The following is a 26,012-nucleotide window of genomic DNA, read 5'->3' as shown; positions in this document are numbered from 1 at the left end:
TTTTTCATTTCATATCCTTGGAACTCTGAGTTCCTCACATCTCAGTTCGTTCCTTATGAAATATATTCAATTTGAAGTGAAAGGAGGTAGGGAGCACCTTAAAATGAACTTGCTGAAGTTACATAAGAGCAAGCAATTTAACACTTTACATAATGCCTGTAATTAAGATTATCACAGATTATATATTTCCCTGTATTGGCATGACAATTAATCAGGCATCCATGACTGATATATGGCTTTTTGGCATAGGGATGGCAGGGAATGTTTAGAAGCAAATTAAAGGCCCTTAATGTCTTGATGCGATTAGCGGTGGATATCTAGGCTAATTCTAATGTGTGACTGGTGGAGTCTCTGCAGTGCCTAGTCTGCCATTTTTGATGTTTGTTGGACTGATGTCTGCTAAGCCAGCATAAAAGGTATTTACTAAATGAATCAGCAAGTGTGTAGGAGGGTAAATTAGCTGTACCTACACCGCTAACATCCCATAAAGCAGTTAAAGTCATTATAAATATCCACTACCATTTTTACCTCTTAATTAACAGGGGCAAAAAAAGATTTTTTCCTTCCATTTGCATTAATTATATTTGGGCTCTGACAAGATTAAGTATGTCAGTATTGACATTCATGGTGAGACTGTTCGATGATGTAATGGGATGTTTTGATAAACCTGTCTGTTGGCAGGAAAGGAAGATATCATTATCTGGAGACTGCCTTTAGAAAATGAATTAACTTAGGATCATTGACCATGTTAACGAGGGGGCTTTGATGCCCCCAATTTTTCAAACAGGCAATGGCATCCCTCCCCCTGCGCTCCGTGCTGCTTATGACCCTAAACACTTGTGACAGAGTTTATTTAAATCTCATCATATCACCATCACTGGGGATTATCATTAGTCATCGTTCACCCCAAATCATTGAGCCATTGCTCATGCAGAGAGAGAGAGAGAGAGAGAAATAACAGGACAGAGAAAGAGAGATAGAGAGATAGTGAGAGAGAGAACTGTAAGTTATTGTGATATGTGCACAAACAGCACTGTACAGGAAGAAAAAAATATTCATACACATTCTTTCACTCTGCAATTCAAGGGGTAATGGCCTATTAAATACATGTCTTCTGCTGAAGATTATTTTGCCAGCTGCTCGAACCCATGGCCAAATGCCCTGTGGGCTGCCTGGCTTTCAGTGGCAGCCATGCAAAGCACTACACCCTCTTTACTGTCAACTGTCGCCAAGCAGGACAGGACTGAAGGAGAAATGGAGGATGTGTGTAAACGAGTCAAAGCCAAGTGATTATACCCCCGAGGTTTGGCCAAATAATTAGCACTTTCTGACCTCTCACACTCTTCATGCTAAAAAAATGTGTGTCTGAGTGTGTGGGAAGTCTAATGAGCACATCAGTCCATTTGAAGAATGGTGACAATCACAGCTAACTCAGCAGCGAGAGGCACAGAGGTGTGAACAGTAGTACTGACAAGGGGATAGAGAGTGAGAGGGAGAAAGAAAGAGGTGAAAGAATTCAGCAATAACGGAGCCAGCACTTTGGCCATCTTAAAGGAATAGTTCACCCAAAAATGAAGTGAAAGGGGACTGGGGCTGTCAATCTCTAAAATGACATATATATATATATATCTTAAACGTAGTCCATACGTCTTATATGCTATATTCGAAATCTTATAAAAATGAACAACAGCTTTCTGTGACAAACAGACTGAAATTTATTCAATGATATTTATTCCCCTCCATTGTAGCCCTAAAATAAAATATGGTGCCATTGACATCAATGATATTTGGCCATGAGGCTTGTAAGAACAAATGCTGTTTGGAATCAATATGCTATTTTTGTAGTCCACATGCATTTTAGTTGTCCATTTAGAGCTTTCGCAAATGGGAAGATTATCAATGAAGAATGACTTATATTTCAGCATGTTCCTCATACCAAGCTGTTAAATGGCTTCAGAAGACTTGGAATATTGTGTATGAACAAATTTTATGGAGCTTTTCTTGTTAGTTTGGAGCTTGACAGACTCAGTAACCATTCACTTTCATTATATAGAAAAGGGTACTGGTGCTGTTAAGCTCCAAAATAACAAAAAAGTTGGTAACACTTTAGTTTAGGGATCAAGAATTAGACAGTAATTCATGATTAATCATTACACTTGTAAGTGATTGGTTTTGGACTTGTTTGGCATTATAAAGTATTTATTAAGCCTTTATTGGCTGATTTCTTATTCTTGCTTTATAGCCCCTTTATATTTGGTTTTGTCATAATTTATTTGCTAAAAACAAAACATACAGTATCAATAGCTAGTATGATAAAAAATACATCCTTTATTGGTTCTTAGTACTCTTGTGTGAATGTGCAGCTTATAAGTATGAAATACATGTAGAATGCATATAGCATTTCAACAAAGCAGGGAAGATTGGGGTTAGGTTTAGGGGTAGGGGTTGGTGTAGGGTGTCTGTAGGACTCTAATTAAACACAGTAAACATGATGCCCCTATACTGTATGGTAGTATTTTATTAGGGGTGAAAATAGCATCAAACATTTGCCCTTAGTGCATTTTTTTTTTTTTTTTTTTTTTTTTTTGCTATTTACACTAAGCATCAAAAGTCTCTGCCTTCTATATTTATTTTATACTTATAAGTTGCACATTCACATAGTGTAGTAAGAACCTATAAAGGATGTATTTTGTACATTACTAGCTACTGGTATCTTTTGTTTTTACCTAATAAGTTAATTGTTAGGAAAAAATAAACGTAAAGAGGCTATTAGGTAAGGGTAAGAAATCAACAAACAAATGCCTAATAAATACCTTATCATTCCAAATAAGTCCATAACTAGTCCCATACAAGTCCAATTATTAGTAATTAATTACTGTCTAATTTCTGATCCCTAAAATAAATATATAGCTTATACAGCCATACAACAGCTTTGTGTGACAGACTAAAATTTAAGTTGTTTTTAATAATAAAAAAAAAGTTCCCCTCCACTGTAGCCCTCATATCAAATATGGCACCATTGCCATCAATGAAGTTTGTTCATGAGATTTATGAGAACAAATGCCGCACCCTTTTTGGTGCACATGCAATTTTCAGAGTTTCAACGAAGGGGAAGATTATCAATGAATAACATCTTAAATTTCAGTCTCTTCCTTACACAAAGCTTTTGTACTGTTTCAAATGTCTTAGAATATAGCAAAAAAGAAAGTCACACAGGTTTGACACAGGGTGAGTAAATGGTGACAAAATGTATCCCTTTTAAATGATGAAATTTAAATGGATCCTTGTAAATGATCCAATTTTATCTTTTTGTGTTTAATATTGTGGTGTACATTTATACATTAGATGTTTTCAGTCAAAATGAGTCAGACTAGCCCGGGAGACTCATATGCTCAAACATGCACACGCACAGACATTTGGATGTAGGTGAAAGTGAAAAAGAGTGACAGATGCTGATTTTCTGCTTCACTTGTGTCTGAGTGGGCAGGACATACCTGGTCAGACATGAGTGACGTGTGACATGGCTCTGAGTGACAGCAAAGTGTCTGCTGACCTCATAGCATCAGAGTGGACTATGCCTGTCTCTGCCCAGCAGCTTGAGATGGAAACAGCCACGTCTTTGGACAAAATTCATTTTGCTTCTCAGTCAGAAACCAAAGACCCTTCCTTTATTCACTTACCTGCAAAATTGGAATATAAGTTATTCATGCCGTCTGTCATTTTTACATACCTTCAAACTGTATGCTAGGTCATTATGCAATTTATGAGTTCTGCACAGAACAGTTTTACTGGCCTTAGACTATTTAATGTTTGGACTTCGTCAGCCATTTTTCCCTGAATAAATGCACCATATGGCAAACTGTGCCTTTGCTATCTTTAGTACCTGAAAGGATAAGTAGACAGATGGCAGTAGAAGTAAAAGCCGAATATTTAAATTTATTCATCAAAATAAGTGAGACAGGTGTTCTTTTAAACGGCGTCTTTGTGGCAATCTCAGCCCACTCATTCCTTTGCTTTTTGTAAAAAATGTTTACCACGCTTTTTTTTCTTCAGATTAGAGTCAATGCATCAAAGAGTGTTGCTCAGATCGTACTATTGAAGCCCAGTGACGGGTTGACAAGGATCACAGCAAAAATAGCAGCGCTTCAGCATGCCATTGGATTTGCAGATTGTGATATGAAATGGTATTGTCTGCCAGAGATATTGCGTCTCACATTCAGGGTGCTGTTTTTGTTTTGTCTTTTTCTCAGAGAGCTGGAGAAACTCAAGAGAAGCTCAGCACTGCAGTGTGCAGACAATGAGCATGAGTTCTCGATGAGTTCTGGAGACAACGCCCATAGAGTGCATGTGGTTTTCAGTGTTTGCGAGGAACTAGGACAGAGTGCTATTTTCAGTTTTCACAGAAGTTGAAAAAGAATTCCGTGCTGCCAAAAAGATTCATGATCTCACCAGATCCAGCCCTTACCAGAAGATAAAGCGATATTGTGATAGAACGCAAGCAATGGAGAGAGACAAAAAGAGGGTGGAGGAGGGGTTCAAACAACAAGAACTGCTTGCCAAAGTGGAATTATTCTGCAGACCCAACAATTTATCTTTCACTTAACCTGCAGTGCTCAAACATAAGACTGCACGCACTACGGAGCGTATCAAACAAACACGGTGTGATATTTTGATCTCATTTCAAACACAAGTTATTTATGATGGCATATATTGCATGTCTGGGTGTTCTGTCCAATTAAGTGCATTCCCTTGGAATTAGCTAGAGTATTTCAGAGGGACTCTTTATATAAAGTGGCTGGTTTCCTGGATGCACCAAGTCATTGAAGCTGAATGCCATGGCAGATCAGCATCCCTGCTGTGGCACACACACTCCGTCATACTCCATAAGCTTCTGCCTGCACCTTCCCTAAATAAGACACATCATTAGTGACTCTTCTTGTCCTCTAGGTTTCCGGAGCAACCACCCCAACCCTTTGTGTGTATGTTTGCCTCCTCTTCATGGAGCACTCATTCATTCTGTTACAATAATCACAATTATTACATAGATTAATTTAATACTTGAGTAATAAAACAAATGCAGAACATACACAGAAATGTTATTGTTTATTTAGCAGCGTGAGGGAAAGCCTACTCCTCCCAAACCATTTTTCACTTCTAATTAATTTTTTACATACCTATTCTCAAGTTTAGAACAATTGGATTATTTTTGTGCATGGCGAGGGTAGATTGCCACAGTTCCAGTGTAGATGAAATGCTCTGTCAATCAGGATGGCACCGTGGTTGTCATCTAATTGCCTACAAGAAACGAGAAAACTCTGGAGAACTGTGTTGCTATAACAACCTCCATTGAGTCTAATGAGAATCCAGTTGTATTAGTCCTTTATATTTAGAGCTGCACTGCAGACCCCGGTGGAGAGGTGACATGAAGCTGGAGATGGACAGGGATGGCCGTAACGCAGCCATGTGGAACCGTGTGCTTTGACGAGCCCTCCCTTTAAATGATACCACATCACTTGTTTTAGGGATCATTTAGAGAACACAGAATTCCAAGTATATCACCCAAAACATTTGTTGTTTTGTGGTAATCTGGGATTTGGTGTCACGGCTCAATTTTGCTCTCTACTCCAGTATGTTTAGCCCCTGAGGCATTGATAATGGAGCCTTCTTTTTCTTTTTCTTTTTTTATTACAGAAAATTCTGCAAAACTGGGACATGATCACACCTGAGACTGAATGTAGGACATAGGGTTTGCTGTGTTATGTCACTCCTAGACTATAGCCACTGTAAGTTTGCAGGAGGAAACCGCTTGTGAAGTCATTGACTGAGCCTTATCCCTCATTCAAATCAAGGGTTTATTAGAACTTCAAGCTCTGCGGCTGAGATGCTTAAAAGAAATAGTTCAGCCATCTTCATGTTGTTCCAGTCCTGTGTGTCTTTCTTTTCCATGGAACACAAAAATAAATTGTTCTGCAGAATGTTCAGCCTCACTCACTATTCATTCAATTTCAGTCTGATTCTCACACAGAACTAACATATGGCTTCAGAACACTATAATTTTCACAATTTAGTTTACAAATTGACGCAATCAAACGTCATGATGTCAAACCTGCACCAGAAGTGTCATATTTGATTTGAGAGCTGCATTTGAGGTCAAGATTATCAGTGAATAATGACTTACATTTTTTTACTAAGACATAGCTTATAAATTGAAATTATTTGATCTCACGATCAAAAAAGGCTCCACTAACAGAAGTAAAAGGCCAAAAAAATTACATTTGATATTACTGGACAACTCTGCGAAGATCATCAAAACCTAGCATGGGTGCAGTCAGTACTTTCACAAAGTTTAAAAGTTGTTTTTAAATGCATAAATATGTATGTTGACCTTTAGCTGCGAAGTCATTGTCATTGAAGTCATTGTACATTGCAAAAAGACCTTTTTCACAGACTGTGATGACACGTTGTGATAAAAAAAATTTATATTATACATTTTTTAAATATTGAGTGTAAATTTATAACATTATGCTTACTGTTATATTACACTGGAATTAGTTTTAAAAAATGACTTATCACAGCTGCAAGGGGGGTTCGATTACAGCTGCTGAGAGAGTGACAGTAAATTTGGCATCTTCTCTCATCTGACTGTCCACCGCTCTCTATTTTTTTCCTCTTCTTGAAAGTCATACAAACGTAAATAGTGGATTTTTTTCTTTTGGTCTTGGAGAAAATGGGTAAGTGATAATAATATTTGCTGTGATCTCCCATTCACCGCTGTCGAAGTTTACCCTGCAATCGTTTATTTCCACGTTCCAAAACCCGGAGTGTGAAAAAGGTCTATTAGGTCAACTAGCACTGCTGTGAAATGCTAACTAGAATTTCACTGCAGGGGCAGTTCTAGAGAGGGGGCCAGAAGCCATGCCCCCCCCATTGCCCCCCCCCCACAATCAGACGATATAACACACACACCCTCCCGCCCCCAGTCGGACGATATAACCCCCCACATCCCCCTAACCCTCCATCAGACAGAATTGAATTGCCACCCCAGACTGATCACTGTACCCTGCCCGGCCCCCCTGTGAAAAATTCTGGCATCGCCCCAGTTTTACTGAAGACTCTAGAAATATCCCGCCCCTTAATGAAATGGAAAGTAAATAAAATCCTTAGAAAGACACAGCGGGTGGGCATACAGCGTTTGCTTGCATATGCGCTAGACTGCACTGCTGTTTTCTTTTCCTTTATAGAGCTGGACAGCCTGCAGTCACCATTAACTGCCATTACATGGTAAAGATCTATGCAAAGATTCTTTAAAAAATTGTGTTCCACTGCAAAAACAACATCATACAGAATCAGAAGGACATAAGAGTGAGTAAATATACGAGTAATTAATCATTTTTGGGTGAACATAACACTTTAACGTACATGAGAGCTAATGGAGAAGCTCTCTGACTGTAGGACAGACTCCCATTTTGTAAGATCCACCATTAGCATGTTCATAACACATACTTAGATGTCCCTCTGGCCATGATGTGGTTGATTTAACCCTGTCATTTGAGTTTTTAAAAGACCTCCCATCCCTCAGCATCACCCTTATCAGGCTTCCTGTATATCAGACTTGGTGTTGTTCCCTGCAGTCGAACCCCTGACTGAAGGATGAGGTCAGCTACCAGAAGGGACTGTCTGGATTGAGGGGTGAAAGAGAGGTCATTCTCCATTTAGAAGGGGGCGTGGCATGTCACAGCCCATTTGAGCGCAGGCCAACCTCTCACATCACTTCTCTGACCAAAAAGCTGAAACGATGTGCAAGGAGAGATTGGCCCTAGAGAAACGCTCTTAGAGAGAGCAGGGTGAAGAGGAGGGTGAAGGAGACGCTGCCCCATTGTTCCTGTTGATGGGTAGAGGATGGAGCTAACAGGCAGAGTCTGTCTTCATTATGTGGTGTGAGAGGCGGAAGGAACATCCTGCTTTGGCCCAGCTGGAAATGACAACATGGTGTATGTGTGTGTGTGTAAGTGAGTGGGGGGGGGGGGGGGGTTAAGTGGTTTATGAGGACTTTTTTTTAGGTTACAAACTGATTATTACAAGAGTATTATGCTATAAATGTGGTTTATGAGGACATTTCTAGTGTTCCCATAATTCAAATCTCTTAAAAATCATACTAAACTATGTTTTTTTGAAAATGTAAAAATGCAGAATGTTTTTTGTGAGGGTTAGGTTTAGGGGTAGGGTTAGGGGATAGAATCTATAGTTTGTACATTATACAAATCATTATGTCTATGGAGAGTCCTCATAATGATAGCTGCACCAACGTGTGTGTGTGTGTGTGTGTGTGTGTGTGTGTGTGTGTGTGTGTGTGTGTGTGAGAGAGAGAGAGAGAGAGAGAGAGAGAGAGAAGCAGAGAGAGAGAGCTTGAGTGTAGCCAGACAAATCTCCCGGGAGACTATAATGAAGTCTGGTGTCGGGATTTGTCCTCTGCTTGCTCTTTTTCTGCAGATAGGTGTGAATTACGGGTATTCACAAAGGGATATTCTCATATCACCCTCATACACACCTCATTTCATTATTTTCAAATGCCTCATGTAGTTTTCTCAATCTGTAACAAATCAATTGGAAGTACTGCACGTATCTGCTGCTCTGGAAACAACCGACTCTTTCTGTGATTTTAAGCAAATGGCCCTCATTTGTCGTAAAAATGTCAAATAAAGATTTTTATGATTGCCTGCGCTCATTTACAAGCTTGTAATAGTGTTCATAAAACTATTTGCAGCAAGTTTTTGAGTTAACTAGGTAATGTGTGCTTGTATGTGTAGGCATGCAGGTCATTGAGGATAGCATAGAGTGGGCATGGTTACGGTTTAAATAGAGAAATAAGTGAATATTATTAGAAATGTTTTTTTGGTTTTTATGAGAAGGCATACTTATTATTGGAATTTGCAAAGCGAATCCCACCCACTGAGCTGTATCAGTGTTTAAGAAAGCATTAAAGATTGAGGCCATCTAGTGGTGTGGGTGCATACCGCATGGAATGATCTCACTATTACAGCCTGTATCTTAATACAATAGGAACATGCATTAATGAAAATTTACACTGAAGATGACAACCAACGTGGCAGAATAAAGATTAGATTCCATTCCAGTGATACTGTCACATGTTATTCTGTATGACCAGCATATTGCCTTCAGGCACTGAGTTCAAGGGGAAAAACTCTTATACGGTTATTTTTTTTCCCTGTGATTTCCTGTGATTCGATTATGTTATCTGCCCTTGGGCTTGTTGAGAAACTTTTGAACATGAACCGGAATGAAAAAGTAGTATTATTTAGTTTACAAGGCTTAATGTGTGACATAGTAAATTTTATTTTGACATCTTGCAATGTTTCCACCCCCTTTAAAATTATGGATTGCTGCTGGTAACGCTCTTTTGCCCTAAATGTGGCATGTGTGTGTTTGTGCCTTTTTTGGAATGAAATAAGCCCTCGCTTGTTTTAGCATTATTTATTACTTCTAACCTCTTTTACTTTATTAATTTATTGATGTTATCCTGCTTTGTTATACAGCTTTCCGGAAGACTTGATTCTGTTTTGTCAGTTGCAGCATTCTGCAATCAAATGTTTGTGTGTAATAACTGTTAAATTGTACAATTGACTACAGAAGAGGCATGCTATTCCTTAAACTGTATAGCTGTGCTAGTTTTATGTTTCTCATATTATGTGGTCTCTTTTTCAAATCAATATTTCATGTTCAAATATTTATTTGTTTAGTAAGTAGCCATGTAATAAGTATGATCATGTACAGTCCTTCAGGTTGGTCGCCCCTTGCAAGGTTTATTTTGCGATAATGAACAGCTGATGGTACGTGATCCCTTACATATCACACGCAATTAAACATTCATTACAAAATATACATAAAACATGCATTTGACCACCATATAACATTTACTAAATGTCTGAGTCAAAACTGTTGCATCCTCTCAGATTTACATAGTCATAAAGATATTCTAACTAATCAGGTGTTTTCTAAAAAGAGAAAGTCTGAAAGTGCTAAAAGTGAGAAAAAGACTTCCAAATATCCTTGTAATTATTTATTGCCTTCATGTAATAGCCCCATTAAAACATAAATTATAGATATTTTCGTTATTAAATATGAATGCTGCCTTTTGCTGGCGTATTAAAGTGCCGGTAAATCTTTGTGATGCACTGTGCCGTCAGGACAAATTGTGCACAGGCTGATAAACTATCACCTTGTTTTGGTCCTTGATAAATTTGGTACATTTGTTATGTTGCCAGTTAAGATGGACTATAGATGTCTCTTTATGAGGGCCTTTATTAATAATCAAGAATTGTCTTCCACAAGTTCGCTAACGCAGAATGATGCTCATTAAGTGTGATGCTCATGTGCTAAAATAAGCCACTGCATAAAACTTGACTGCTTTATGTCTTTTTATATGTTAGTGGAGCAGATCAGAACAGAATGCTTGGGGCCGTGACGGGATCTTAAAGTCTTCTTATTGTATCTTCCTCTCTCTTTCTTTCTCTCTATATTTACAGGAAAAAGGAAATATCAAAGTGGTGTTCAATGTGGGCACTGATGACATAAACATTGAAGAAACCTCAAAGTTTGTAAATGATGGAAAGTACCACATAATTCGCTTTACGAGAAGTGGTGGTAACGCCACGTTGCAGGTGGATGATCTGCCAATCATAGAGCGCTACCCAACAGGTAAGAGCCCTCAGCCTTTATATGTATGTTCACACACACACACACACACACACACACACACACGCAATCACAGTCATGCAGCTATGCACAATAGGAACAATAAAAGGCTGGCGGAGCTCAGAAAAAGTGTCTGAATCAGAGGGTTAAGGACAAAATGCCTTTGTCTGTGACTGTGGTTTCTAACTGTTAAAAAAGGTAACCCTGGTATCCTTTCCAAATGTCAGCAGAGATGATTGCTCTTGGGGCTTTAGAAGGCTGAAAATGTCAGAGCCAGGGTTATCAAATTCGCCAGCCTCTCAGTCGCCTGAAAAGCCCTGACAAAAGCTTGACAAGAGATCAGAGATGAGAAATAATCCTATTGCTCTCGTTTGTCAATCATGATGAAAAGAGGCGGCTGTATTAGTCTTTTAATTTGTCTTTTACTTCAAGCTCTTCTTAAAGCACCACTTCCGTTACAGAGATTCTTTGGGAACTTTAAATATTCTTTTCTTCTAGGGCAGGGGTACTCAATAGGGCAGACTCTGGTCCGGATCCGGACCAAAGGACACTTCAATCCGATCCGAGATCTAAATCTTTGTGCTAGTTATCTGACACCGGGCTAAGTTATTGTGTAAGCATAAGTCTATACGCATGTGGAGCGGGAATAGTGCGTTACGCGCTAGAGAGAAATATTCCTCTCTAGAGCGGGATTAAAGCGCATCCAGCGCTACGCACTTATTCCTGCTCTCTGCGCGTTGACTCTCTCTCAGCTATAGACATGAGGCACGCATAAAGTCTGATTTACTGTACGTAGAACAGGCGTGGTTATTTTAACAAAAGTAGCGGAGACCCCACTACAGATACTGCCGTCTTTTGCTTAAACACACTGTAGAAACAAAAATGAAGCAAACTGAAACTATCTCCATCTGTCTGATTTGTGATTCAGATGGTTCAGCTAAGCCAGGTTTGTGTCAGGATGTTTTTTCTATCTAAATATAGCTTCATTAATCAGCATGTTAGGAGCCTTTTTTATAACAAACAAACAGATTTTTGTTCTAATTTTGTGAAATATTGTTATTTATTAATATATTTGTTTAATCAGACATGTCATCATGGCATGGAAAAATAAACCCTATTTATACTTAAATTAAACAGATAGTATTTTAATGCTTCACTGTTGTAATGTAAATTGTTTGTTTGTAGATCATCAGATTTAATGGCCAATTCAGACTTTTACATTTTTATAAATTTTCTCTCAGGGGACACCTCTGAACAGTATTTTTTATCTGTCAAAAGGCCCCACTACTTTGGCTGTCTCCAGCGCCCAATGTCCTCATCCCTGCCCAGTTTTGAAGAGACAATTTTGACTGTTTAATATTTATTTTTATATTTCTTTACAAAGAACTATTGCTGCCAATGTGGCAAGTTATAAAAACGATTCAAAAATATATATTAAATAATTTCAAAGCCATATGACTACTGACACCATGTAATGTACGTATTATTGTCCGGACCTTTGCTGGGAAGGAAAGGTAGAGACCGGACCTCTTGGAACTTTAATTGAATACCCCTGTTCTAGGGAACAGACATGAAAGGGTGTTGATGGTAAATGTTGTGTCAAAGTATTCGATGACTGAAGCATTAATGGAGTGCAGAAAATCTCATGCTTCCCGTAAGTGGTACGTGGTCGTCTGTTGCTCAAATTTGCAGTCCATGGGGTCATTATTAAATTGAAAATGTGCATGAAAAATGCAGCCTTATTCAAAATGCAACACTCATGAGACACACTTGATACATTGTAGATGCATATAGTGCTCTATGTTGCATAGAATTCCGTGTTGTATTATTTAATTTCGAGCACAATATAGACTCTGAACAGGATTATATTAATCCAAGCGTTGACATTTTGTATTTACAACAGTGTAAGCAAACTAGGACATTCGTTAAAACTAAATATGGTTATAGAATAGACAACAGGCCTATAAAGAATACATATCGAAAAAATAGAGATGGAGACAGGCAAGTCAATGACAGAGAAAGGAGTTCATTTTTTACCTTAGTCAAGACCTCCTCATTGTTTTGGTATAAACAAACAACCCAAATACCAACAGCGTTTTTCATTTAGAGTGGAAGTTTTCTTTTTTTTTTTTTTGGAATTGCTTGTTAAAATGAAGCCATTGTAATGTGCCATTTTCTCTCAGCTTCCTGTTTCCATTGTGTCTGTGGATTTAGAGAGCAGTGTGCATGATTGTCTGAATACTAATGCCTCTTATGTCCATGGCAGAATGGAAGAAACTTTTCCACTGAAATATAAAAATAAAAAAAAGAAAGAAAATTAGTCATGACTGCTTCATTATAATCAGCTCTTGATTGACTCAGCTCCACATTAGAAGAGATATTAAATGCACAGAATTTAAATTGACAACCAGTAAGAAGTGGAACAAAAAAGGGCAGCTTGTTTATCTTGAATAATTAGTTCTGTAACTAGTATAGCAAGAGCATACATCGAAATCATTAGGTTTTCCTCCTACTCTTAACTTCTACTGTCATTTTTTTCACCTAACAAATTGTATTTATATGCAGTAATTATACATATATAGGAGTTCAATGAAAAGGAAGTAAACCCATAGAGATATCAAACTGAAACACTTATTTGATCCATCTCATTATTTCTTTATGTCAGGGGCAATTTTAGAGCCTTTTTAACCTCAGGGGGTCTCAGCCCCTTACCCAAATATGAGATGATCTGGCTTTAAGATGTTCTGCTTAAAGAGTCAGAGGTCGCGAGTTTGTCAGTAGATGCATATCAGGATCTTTTTATATTGCATTTTATTTTGTGATTTCATTAGAATGGAAATTGGGTGAATGAGCATTAAAGAAGCTGGTCTGTCACTAGGAAGGATAATAGGCTACCTAGTGTGACAAATATTTTAATGTCACATTTTATTTCTTGACTGGTAAGGGAGGAATTTAGAGTGCACCAAAGATAACTTTACTGCAGCCACTGTCTTCAGCAAACGTGAAGAAAGATCACAAAATCACAGACTTTTAAGGATGCTGACAGTTCAGTTAATCACAGATTTTTAGTAGTACTGAGACAAAAGAATGGCTAAAGCCCCCTTAAAAGAGTCGCCTGTGCTTCATGCCCCATCCAAATGAGTTTTAAATGGACGTAAACCACTTATAACTGTTTAGAGAATCTTTTCCATAATTTGTACAGAAATTGTGGAATGTTTAGTCCTTGAATTTTTCTAATATAGCCGCCATGTGAAACTATACAGCTGCTGCACGCACAAAATGGCCACAGCATGTGGTTTAGACTGGCGGAGAGTTGAATTGTGGTGTGAATGCCGTCCTTGAAAATCACTGTGTTTTGCTTAGCTTTGCAAATGTTTGCAGACCAGATATAAGAATATAGAAATAATTATTTGTCTTGGATTATTTAGATGTCTTAGCTAAAACAAGAAAGTGCATGGATATTTACAAAGGTAGGATGTTCAGACTGTTAGCAAGCTAAGCTAACTAGACAGTCATTTTCACTTTACTGAGAGGCCCTCAGATATAAGAAGATATAAGAAAGAATTCTATGCCTTGGATTATTTAAATGTCCTAGCTGAAACAGGGAAGTGCATGAATATTTACGAAGGTATGATGTTCAGACTGTTAGCAAGCTATGCTAACTAGGCAGTCATTTACACTATATAGAGAAACCTTGAGGCAACTGCCCCCTCATTTAAACAGAACATGACCACTCTGTGTGTATGTGAATGAGTGGGTGAGTGGGTGGGCATGCGTGTGCGCGCATTTGTGTGCATTCAAGCAATCATGCACGCAACTTGTCCTCAGTCATCCAGTCCATCCCGCTTCAAGAGCTCCTATTATTTTCTCTCTCTCTCTCTCTCTCTCTCTCTCTCTCTCTCTCTCTCTCTCTCTCTCTCTCTCTCTCTCTCTCTCTCTCTTTGTTTCTTTTAAGCATTGATTTGAGACAAATTTTACCTTTCACTTTTGATTAATCTAGGTAAAGTGCACAACTAGAAATAAATCACAGTTAGACCTGACTGGACATAGAGAGAGATAGAAAACAAGAGAATTAATGAGAGAAAAAATACAAATGAATGAAAGGAAAAGAGAAAAATGAAAGGGAATGATTGGGTTTCGGCTATCATTGCGATCTCACAGTAAAATATCAGCGTTCTCGTTCCACAGCAGACCCAAGTCCAAAATCTAGCACTCCTTCTCTTCTTATGCACAACCCTGATGGGGCCTTATTTCCCTGAATACGGGTGTTCTCCCACTGCAATCACCTATCAAAAACAGTATTGTGCTGTGTTTGAAGAGCAATTTAGTAGTGCCATTTCAGTGTTGGATACAGAATAAAGAGCTTTACCTCAAAGTGCAAAGTGTTGAACAGCCATAGTCATTTGCATTGGCATAAGACTTTAGTGTCTGAAAATGATGTCATCATTTACAAACCTTCAAGTCATGTATGACTTTGACTTTTCTCTCTACATTGGAACACATAAGGAGACATTTTGAAAGAAGGTTGTTTCAATCTTCAAAAGGTCATGACAGCAACATCATGAATCACAAAAGTTGTCCACACGACTTGCACGCTCTGTTCTGTCTGTTCCTCACACTAAGCCATCATATTACTTCAGAAGACTTGGAGTGTAGTACATAAGACGTATGGACCACTTTAAGCTTGAAAGCTCCTACATTTTTTTATTTTTATTTTTTTAATGACATGTAGCCTACATTCTTAAACATTCTCCTTTTGTGTTCCACAGAGGAAAGAATGTCATATGGGTTTATAACAACTTGAGGGAGTAAATGATGACTTGAATGATGATTTTTTTGGTGAACTATTCCTTTAACTTTAGTTTCACAGCCTTAAAGTGTGTGCATATGAAGAAACTAGATTTCTCTCACAGAATTTCTCACATTGCAGCCTTTATTCAGGCTAGTTATTTCTCGTCTCCCAAGTCTCATCAAGGAAACATGTTCATGTATATTTTAAACTTCACTTTAAACATAGAGAGAGAGAGAGAGCAAGACATGATTGCAGACTCATATTTGATTGACAAATAACAAGTTATATGCTCATAGGGTAAAACATTGTGTAGTATAATTATACTCTTTCATATAGGTTCATGTTGAATTTCCCCCTTGAAGATAGGAGTTGTAATCACAGTACATGTGGGCTATAATAGGAGAGGAGTAAATGTTTTCAAATAATCTGAATTCAATGAGCAATTTGGCTCAACCTTGACATGCTGCTTAAATGTCTACATTTATACATAGCTAATTGCCAAGGTGGAATAATTCACTCTACAGTGAACACTTTAGTATGTAAATGTTTGCGTATGTTCCATAGACATCTCTGAGGTCAAAGCTTTTGTCAGTGCAGTTTCAAATTCACATGGGGAGCCCAAATTTATAAACAGTGACTGATTTCACATGCCTACTGTTGAACTGATAATCTTCCTGTTGCTTTAATCCTTTGAGTGTTTTCTGCTACTTTGATGTTTTCAAATGTATTGTGATCTGATAATGTGAAATTTATCTTTTCAAAAATAGATTAGATAGCAAATGTGTTGCTAAAATCAAATTGGTTGCAAAACGCTGGAATGTACTGTAATGTCAATATTTAGGTTAAAATGAGCTAGTTTTCATGTATAACTAGATGAAAAATCTGCTAAAAAGATTTAAAAGGATTACTATTTTGTTAATGTACCATGTAAAGGAGTGATATGATGTATAAACGTGATTGGGTTTGGTTGGTTTCTCTTAACATATAAAGAGTAGGTGCATATTTAACATAGCACAGTGCTTATATTAAAATAGGTTTAATTTGTATGCTTAAATTTTATAAGTTAATTGAATGAAAAGCTTTATCATTCTTATGTATGCAACCTTGGTGTTCCAAATAAAAACAGAAAGTAAAGGAAAAAAAAACAGACAGTTGAGGCATATGTTTTACTGTAGCTTTTAATCTTTGACCTTTCAGATTTTTAACAATGAAATGTCTCTTTAAACTTTAAAGGCAACATTGATAACGAACGCCTGGCGATTGCTAGACAGCGAATCCCATATCGGCTTGGTCGAGTAGTTGACGAATGGCTACTCGACAAAGGTAAAAACACTGATTAAAACTTTAAATAAAAGATAATTTTATCATAAGCAAGTGATATTTTGCACAACAAATAAACCATCTAAAACATAAATCCCCTGTATAACCAAGTTTAAAAATTAAACAAATGTAGTTTGTAATATTTGCACTGCACAGTTTAATAATGTGTTGTTATACTGTACTTGTAAACCTGTCAATCAGAGGTTAAAGGGACTGGTAATATACTGATAACTGAAGTTAGTTCAGTCATTAACAAAATATGTTTACACCATTAAAAATACTTAAATAATTTATTTTTGCAGCTGTAATAATCTAAATGACTAATTAAAGTATATGCCCACAATCCAAATTATTTGAATTCATAGTGATGTACACACACTATTTAATTTACATATGCATATTTACTTTTCATGCTAAACATACTTCTTTTGGAAACTGCTAAAGTGCACAGTTAAAATCTCAAAGCAAATGTCTCTTAAATAGCGTCAATGATTATTGGCATCAGATATGAAGTCCCTTTAACAAGCAAATTAAACACACAAGAAGGGAAAAGACTTGAATGCATGCTGCAATGTATGTAACAAATTGAATCGTTCCAAGTGATTTGTTTTAAAGTTTGCTTGTTTTCTTGCTTTCCTTTTCAATGGAAATTCTAACCATGATGAATCATTTGTAATGTGTCATGTAGCTGTAAAACCATTCTCCATATAAACCTTATTTCAGTCTTATTAATTTTAATTGCCATTGCCCTTGCTGAAAGACAATCTCAATCAAATGCACTAGAACTGTGAATACAGATATTCACATTTATAGATTTGTACATCCTTTAGACCAATGTACTTGCAGATTAAAAGTAATTTTCATATAAGAGGAAAGGATAAGGATAAGAGGAAATTTTGTATTTTTCACATGTAATGAATATTTTATCTTTGTATGTTTTTTGATTGTCCTTTTAGCAAAATCCCATTGATTTTTGGGGGGACCCAGCTTTCTCATCCCCTTCATTTATTTACTTTCTGCCAACAGCAGCCCATTAAATTATAGTCGATAAATTACCAGTGTTGCTGTTAGCATTAGTGTAATTTATTGCTTTTATGATACCTAGGGAAAATTAGGTTACGGTTATTCTGTGTTTTACCATCAGGACTTCCATCAGTTCTTTGTTCATGTGTGCGTGCGTGTGTGCATGTGTATGTGTGCGTTTCTGCAGCGTGGGGGAGCGGGCGTTGAACCCTCTTGTATTTTCTGTAACGTTGTTTCCCGGCAGGTCGGCAGCTTACTATCTTCAACAGTCAGACCACCATAAAGATCGGAGGCTGGGAGAAGGGCAGTCGGCCCTTCCAGGGTCAGCTCTCAGGGCTATACTACAATGGCCTCAAAGTTCTAAACATGGCTGCAGAGGGCGACCCCAACGTGCGTGTGGAGGGTAGTGCCCGCCTGGTGGGGGACATGCCCTCCTCTTCTATTACGCCCCAATCCAGCGCTTCTGCCACGGGCAACCGCTCAGAGACATCTCCTTCCATCACTGACATCACCACTACAACTGCGTCCAACCGCCAGGGCAAGCAGACGACAACGCCACAGGTCAGTGGCCTCTGCATGAATCTTTTTTTTTTTTCATGTCCTTTGTAAGCTGTTGCTGGTTATTTCATATATTATTTTCTTTCATGAAAATGGAATATGTAAATTGATGAGCAAACACTGAATGTATGATGGTGGATGGTATGATAAAAATCTCACAATATCAAAGTATTATAATTTTACATCATCATGGAAGTGTATAGTATATAGTGTGATATTGTTATTTTTTTTTTGTTGGAATTCTAAGAAAAAATGGTTTATATTTGAATAAACATGTGGCCATGCCTATTTCTAAATAATCCTGTGAATTAACCCTTTCAGACTCTGCATCAATTCCAATGGAAATACGTTTTCTCTGGTGTTTTTTATTTTAAATTTTTATAAGGTTTAAGTTTGGTGCCACCCAGATCACAGAGTTATTTGATTTGATGCTGCCAAGTCAAATGGTATCACAAATTGTTACTTTTTGAACAAAGAAAATCTTCCTTTGAAATAAAGCATGGTGGCATGTGACACAAGGCAAAAAAATTGCATAATTCAGAACCAATGTCCATTGTAAACGCACACCAGAGATAACTTTTAAAACCTTAACATAAACTGATTTTTGTGATTGATTATCATTTATGGCTGCATTTAGAGTAGAAATAAAGCATGATGATATTTTTAATTTTTTTGTCCCTGGGGTCTGAAAGAGTTAAATACTTTAATAAATTTGGAATGCCCAATTCCCAATGCGCTTTTAAGTCCTCGTGGTCGCATAGTGATTCGCCTCAGTCCGGGTGGCGGAGGACGAATCCCAGTTGCCTCCGGTCTGAGACCGTCAACCCACGCATCTTATCACGTGGCTTGTTGAGCGCATTGCCACGGAGACATAGCTCATGTGGAGGCTTCACGCCATCCACCGCGGCAACCACGCCCAACTCACCACGTGCCCCACCGAGAACGAACCACATTATAGCGACCATGAGGAGGTTACACCATGTGACTCTACCCTCCCTAGTCACTCAGCACACCCTGGGATTCGAACTAGCGAACTAGCGAACTACAGGGGTGGTAGCCATATTTTGGCCTATTTTTAAGATTTACGCATTTCAATTTCAGAACAAAATTCCATCAAATTGTGTAATTTTTAACAAAATTAAAATATATATATATATATATATATATACATATATATATATATATTATTTATTTTTATTTTTTTACATTTTATTCTCTTAAAGATTACTGTTGAACTTCATGGAATTTTTTCATGAAATTGAAATGCATAAATCCTAAAATAACTAAATTAAAAAAAAAGACTAAAAATAGTAGTACTGCTATTATGAAATGAATAGTTTTGGCTTTAAATTGTAATTGGACTAGTCCTATTTGTTGTAAATTGGCCAATGTACACTGATATATCTGCCTTGGTATTAACAGTATAACATCGGTAAAATCTCTACCAGTTAACACATTTCTACCAATGCACAGTAAATATTATCATACCACCCAGTTCTAATTGGTGTGTTCAGATTGAAGCAGGCAGGCTGTGTATTCTCTGGGCCAGTATCTTTTTGTTTAGTTCTGCGCTGTGATTGGTTGACTACACACCCACTCTCACTCTTTGTATTTCTCTCACATACACTCCTTTAGTTTCACTTTTGCCATCCAAAACACTATAAGTGGCATTTTCAATAACTAGCCCTGACATCAACAAGGCTGGTTTAAACTGAACTCAGGGCTTTCTCAAGCAAAAGAGGTCTTGAGACCAAGACCAGTGCACTTAAAGACAAGCCTGTGGCTGGATAACATGTTATCGAACTAGCAAAGGATTTCGGCCAAGCACAACTCAATTGCTTTGAGACATAAAGTGATTGGCCACTTCTATTGTGGATGTGCTGTGGCTCAGGAGAAGACAGTGTGCTGGGGGCTACTGGGAGACTAGACTAACGCTGCATCCCAATTTGTCTACTTATACTATGCCCTAAAAGTGTGTTCTGTTTTTGTAATGGAACAGTATGTAAGTAAGTATGTAGCAAAAAGGTGTGCAAGGTTTGGGACATACTACCACGTCAGAAAATCACGGCATGTTACAGAAGCAAATGCTGGTGCTTAGTGATGCACTTCCAGTCATCGTTAAATTGTCAATGTACACAACAGATTCCTCACATCCAGGGCCAGCCCAGACTCTTTTGGCCACCTAGGTGAGACTTTAGATTGGTGCCCCCCAGTGAAACATTGTGAGGTTAGTACCGTCCATGTTTTGGGCAGATCTTTTGCCGTCCATTTTTGTGCAAAAAATCAAGGATCTGTGGTTTCAAAACTGCACACACCTGGACTTCTTCATGAAAAAGTCATCAATGACATTTACAGTATTTAATGCATTTAAGGTATAGGGCTGCAACTAACGATTATTTTGATAATCGATTAATCTAATGATTATTAGAATGATTATTCGACTATTTGTTGATTATTGCAACGATTAATCATTAGCTCTTAACCGACTATTCGTCTTTTGCCTCGACTTAATAGGTTTTATTAAACGTGAATACCACAATAAATTGGGGGAAGAAATCATCTTTTAAAAATACCTCTAATGACATTCACTGAATTACAAGGAAAAAAATACTTGGATTTTTATTCAATTTAATTCATTAAAAAATATCACTGCAAAAACTCCTATTGTAATCAGGTGTTTTTGTCTTGTTTTCCATTTAAAATTATCTAAAAATCATATAAGAAATGATAGAAACAAATAAGATATTTAGACTTGCTTTCAGAGAAAATATCTTGAATATAAGTTTATTTTGAATATATTTCTGCAAGTGCAGTAAAGACAAAATATACTTGTATTCAATAAATATTCTAATCTAAATATCTTATATGTTGCTTCTTAGGTAAATGTATCTTGTTTTAAGGATTTTAAAATATTAAATATTTAATAAATATTATAATCAGCATTCTCTAACATTTTTTTCTTCTGCAGTAATAGCTCCTAAAGTAAATGTACATTAGGAGCTTTAGATATTTATATTGGAAAACAAACCAAAAAAGGCAAATCATTTTTGCATTGCATAATGGGCTAAGACTACACTCTCTCACCTTTTTGTTAACTTCGGTCCATCTTTAACAAAAAAAACAAACAAAAAAAAAAAAAACTCTCTTCTTAATAGATCTGCGTATCGTCGATTTTCTTTACGATAATATGCACACCGTGACACATACAGTATATTATGATTCACTGTCGCCATCACATTATAATCTAGCTGCAGCAAGTGGGCATAAAGTTCGAGTGTCTCCGCACAAGAGGGTTTATCAGCAGGTTGAAGTTTGAAACTCTCTCGCGCTGTTTTTCACGCAACTCATATAAGCGGCTCTGATCGCACAGAGAAATGCCAGTTTCGGAGTGTGTGCTTATTTACACAACACGCTTTCTTATTATTTGAACTTTAATAAAGGGTGCATTAAAGATATAATGCCGGGCTGTTTCATTTTTAGATGCTCTGACAGGCAAGTTTTGCTCAAGTGGAACGCCAGATCCGGCTTCGCTTTATTTCACATCAGGACTACATTTCTTCTGTATTTACTTATTTTGTATTTTTGTAGTATAATTCCCTCATACTTTGCGATCTACATCACCTGAAGCTGTTTGGAAAATTTGGAGTGCGTCTGGACTGTGAACTGTGTTTTCTTCCTCTCCTCAATCAAGCATGAGCGGCAGTGCTGCTCTTACGCATCATCATTAGAGTTTCAGATGATCTCATGTTGCATTAAATGAGATCAAATGACTATTCAACAACAAATTTTGTCGACAATATTTTATTGTCGACGTTGTTGATAATGTCGACTAATCGTTTCAGACTTATTAAGGAATAGTACCATTATTTTTACGTTTAATAATGGCCATAAAATGAAAACAGAAAAGATCAGATGCCATTAACAATTATTTTTATACTACATCTCCCACTTTTCAGACGTCCTGCGGTGCCCAGGTATTTCCCTGAAGATCAGATTTAAATGACATATGCTATTTTGGCATTTTGTGCTTGTGATATTTAGTACCAGTAGTCATAATGTTTTCAGCTTTGTTTTTTTCATTAACACGCAAGTGCCGGCTTACAGGTCACATACAGAGGTTGCACTACAATAATCTGATGGACCCAGTTGTAAAATTTCCATCATGGTCTATTTTTTATCAGTCTTAATAGTTTAAATTTCCCTAATACGTAGTATATTTGATGTTTTCTCGATATAGTCAACAATTTCAGTTAAAAATGACAATGTGTGACAAGCACAAGCGTGATTAAACAGGTGTTCTATTCAATAATTTGCAGAGTTGGGGAACACACATTGATTTTTCTAGCTGCAGGGCAATCTGTCTATCTTTTCGCAAGCACAGACATATAGCACGCACACAGAGTGGGCGGGCACGCAAGTGAGAGATAGAGAAAGTTTTGTTGTGTTTTTTTAAAGTACTTTGAAAGAGTGCACGCTCTGCCGCAGCCACTCTCAGCAAGAAAATTCACATAAAGACACATAAACACTTAAAAACTGATGCGCAGTAACAAATGTACTAAATGTATGGTAGTCCTATCTGTAGAGAGCACCAATATGAAGACAAAGCCAAATCCCGACGTTTTAATAAAACTGTGAAATCCAGGCCACAAGCTTTTTTCAGTTCCAAAAAAAGAGGAAAAATGGGCATATGGTGTATGTAACAATTTATCAGTAATGCAAGGAAGTTAGTGGCACATTTTGCTCAACATAGATGTAGAGGGGCACACAGTTGTCATGAGGGGGTGCACTTCTGACAAAAATCAAATAAAAAATACTCTCATGTGGCACTCCCATATCATTTTGCACCCTAGGCAACCGCCTATGTCGCCTTTGCCTTCTACATCCCTTCATTAATTATTTCTTATGTAATTTATAATATAAAAGTTACATAATTATAAAACTCCATTTACCCTCCCTTTTGATTTATTGTTCCTCAATTAATCTACGCTTCCCTGAAAATGCATCCTACCATATTGATGAGAAAAGCAGTGCGCTGTCATAGATATACCTGACATGTCTTTCATGCGGAGAGTGCTCATGTTTTTTTGTTTTTTTCCCAATTTGGATGTGTGCTTTTAAATCCTCGTGGTCATGTAGTGATTTGCCTCAATCCAGGTGGCAGAGGACGAATCTCAGCTGCCTCCGTGTCTGAGACCGTCAACCCACGCATCTTATCACGTGGCTTGTTGAGCGCATTGCCACGGAGACATAGCGCGTGTGGAGGCCATCCACTGCAGCATCCACGCTCAACTCACCACGCGCCCCACCAAGAACGAACCACATTATAGTGACCACGAGGAGGTTACCCCATGTGACTCTACCCTCCCTACAACTGGGCCAATTTGGTTGCTTAGGAGACCTGGCTAGAGTCACTCAGCACGCCCTGGGATTCAAACTAGCAAACTAGCAAACTCCAGGGGTGGTAGCCAGCATCTTTACCACTGAGCTACCTAGGCCCCCTGAGTGCTCATGTTTTCTAATAATTGTAAGATTACACAAACCAAACTTAACTCTTTTTAAAATGTCCCTATCCTTATTAAAATGTGTTACATTCGCTATATATTAAATATTCAACATTACAAGGAAAACAAATTTTACTCGTATGTAAAACAGACATACACATACATTTACACATAAACACACACACACACACACACACACACATATATATATATATATATATATATATATATAATGTTCCTCTACTGGCTGGCCCATGCTGCATCCTATCAGGTTGTTTCTTCTGCCTTCGACATCCCCAAGTCAACAGTGCACAGCGTTGTGCGCAAGGTCAGCAGAGCTGTCCTTGGCCTCCTGAAAAATATTGTTCAACTTCCTCAGGGTGAGGCACTAGAGGAGGTGGGCGCAGGGTTTGCCAGTCTGGTAGTCTCTCTAGCTTTCAGTGTGGCAGTCGGAGGAATTGATGGCTGCCATATACGTATAAAGACCCCAACAGTCAATGCAGCCTGCTAATTCAACAGAAAATTGTTTACTCTGTGCAACTCCAGGCTGTGTGTGACCACCAGGGAAAATGTTGGGATGTTTGTGTCGGCTTCCCTGGTTCTGTGCACGATGCAAGGGTCCTTAAGAACAGTGCCATTTACAGCAAGCAGCTGTACCCACCATCACCAACATGACCTCATATCAGGAGCTTGTTGCATCCCCAGTTGAGGTCCGCTACAACAAGCACCATTCCAGGGCCAGGTGCATGATTCAGAGGGTCTTTGGCATGTTAAAAACATGGTGGAGGTCCATCTTTTTCAAAGCACTTGAGTTGAGCCCAAACTTCGTCCCCATTGTTGTGACATGCTGTGTAATTTTAAACAACATGTGCTTTGCCACCGGTGACATCATCGAAGCAGATGTGGATGCCGATGATGATGTCAACAACGATGACAATGCTGAACCCAGAGAAGTGGTGTGTGGTGGCATCATGAGGAACTGTCTGTCAGCAGCAGTTTCCACACCTGGTATCCACGTTCCTGCTCTCATGGAACATGACTATGTTTAGCAGTAAAATGACCATCAGTTCCCATCATCCATCTCAACTTTCCCCTGTAATAAAGTTCTAAACTCACACACTAGATTAAACATAACAATAAAGTCATATTTTTTTTATTATTATTATAATTTTTTATTAGTTGCATTAAAAATCATTATTCAAACCCTTGGTTTTTAGATATCTGCATTAATAGTTAAAATATTACTTTAAATAATATTTTAAACACTACATAAAATATTGACGTTTCCTCCAATGGACAACCACTTTTCTATAGTTTTTCATGGTGTTTTGTCATTTGATGCCACCCAAATTGCAAAAGATTATTGGATTGGATTAAAACTTTATCAATAAAATCTTCTGTTCAAATTAACCATGAATTTAACCAAGTGTGGTATATGTTACGAACTGAGATAACAGTACACTAACACAGGTAAACAAAAGTGCATTCAACCTACCTGCCTATCGTTTGTGTAGGTATCCTTACACTACTGCTAGTCCCATTAATAACTGTCTGCATTTAACGTGGTTGTAAGTGTTCTTTGTGTTTGCACACTCCTCCACGATGACTGTTTGCCAGGGGTGCTCTCCACCATTGGCTTCTTTCACAGTCTCCATCTACCTGTATGCAGGGAGGACATGTTCAACCCTGCACCCCAGTTAAATGGAAGTGTGGTGTCTAAACTGAAAAGCACCCTATCCGTAACAGCATAATTCAAATGTATATCACATCAATCCAAAAAAGATATCAGGTACTATGATTGAATTTTTTGGGTTAATTCCATAAATACTCTAGTGGAATAAAAAATAAAATCACACCAGACAGTGTTATGGAACATAGAGTATAATGGAATATTTCAAATTACAGTGTATTAATTCAATTTCAATTCAATTTAATTTAATTACATTCAGAGAGAGAGAGAGAGAGAGAGAGAGAGAGAGAGAGAGAGAGAGAGAGTAATCAACAGCAACATCCTGGCTGCCAGACTGGATTAGCAGTGGTGGAGTGATGGATGGCTTGGATCCTAATGCAGCATCCATCACCCCATACCACTTCCAGGATGCTGC

At 37.8% G+C, this 26,012-nt stretch overlaps 1 protein-coding gene across 10 annotated transcripts in view; it reads left to right on the top strand.

Annotated features, from left to right (window-relative positions):
• Positions 1 to 26,012, top strand: part of LOC127426713 (neurexin-1a) — a 220,116-nt gene that overhangs the window by 169,549 nt on the left and 24,555 nt on the right. For 5 of the 10 annotated variants that reach the window (XM_051673672.1, XM_051673675.1, XM_051673670.1 and 2 more), the window contains 3 exons: positions 10,545 to 10,716; positions 16,739 to 16,828; positions 18,093 to 18,409. In XM_051673672.1, coding sequence (XP_051529632.1) covers positions 10,545 to 10,716; positions 16,739 to 16,828; positions 18,093 to 18,409 — 579 coding nt within the window. The remainder of the gene's footprint in view (positions 1 to 10,544; positions 10,717 to 16,738; positions 16,829 to 18,092; positions 18,410 to 26,012) is intronic. The other 5 variants (XM_051673679.1, XM_051673678.1, XM_051673676.1 and 2 more) reach the window with 1 other exon arrangement.

Source organism: Myxocyprinus asiaticus, chromosome 36, assembly GCF_019703515.2.
Source record: "Myxocyprinus asiaticus isolate MX2 ecotype Aquarium Trade chromosome 36, UBuf_Myxa_2, whole genome shotgun sequence".
NCBI classification, from domain to species: Eukaryota; Metazoa; Chordata; class Actinopteri; order Cypriniformes; family Catostomidae; genus Myxocyprinus; species Myxocyprinus asiaticus.
The sequence above is the reverse complement of the archived record's forward strand: the minus strand, read 5'-3'. Positions and strand labels throughout refer to the sequence as shown.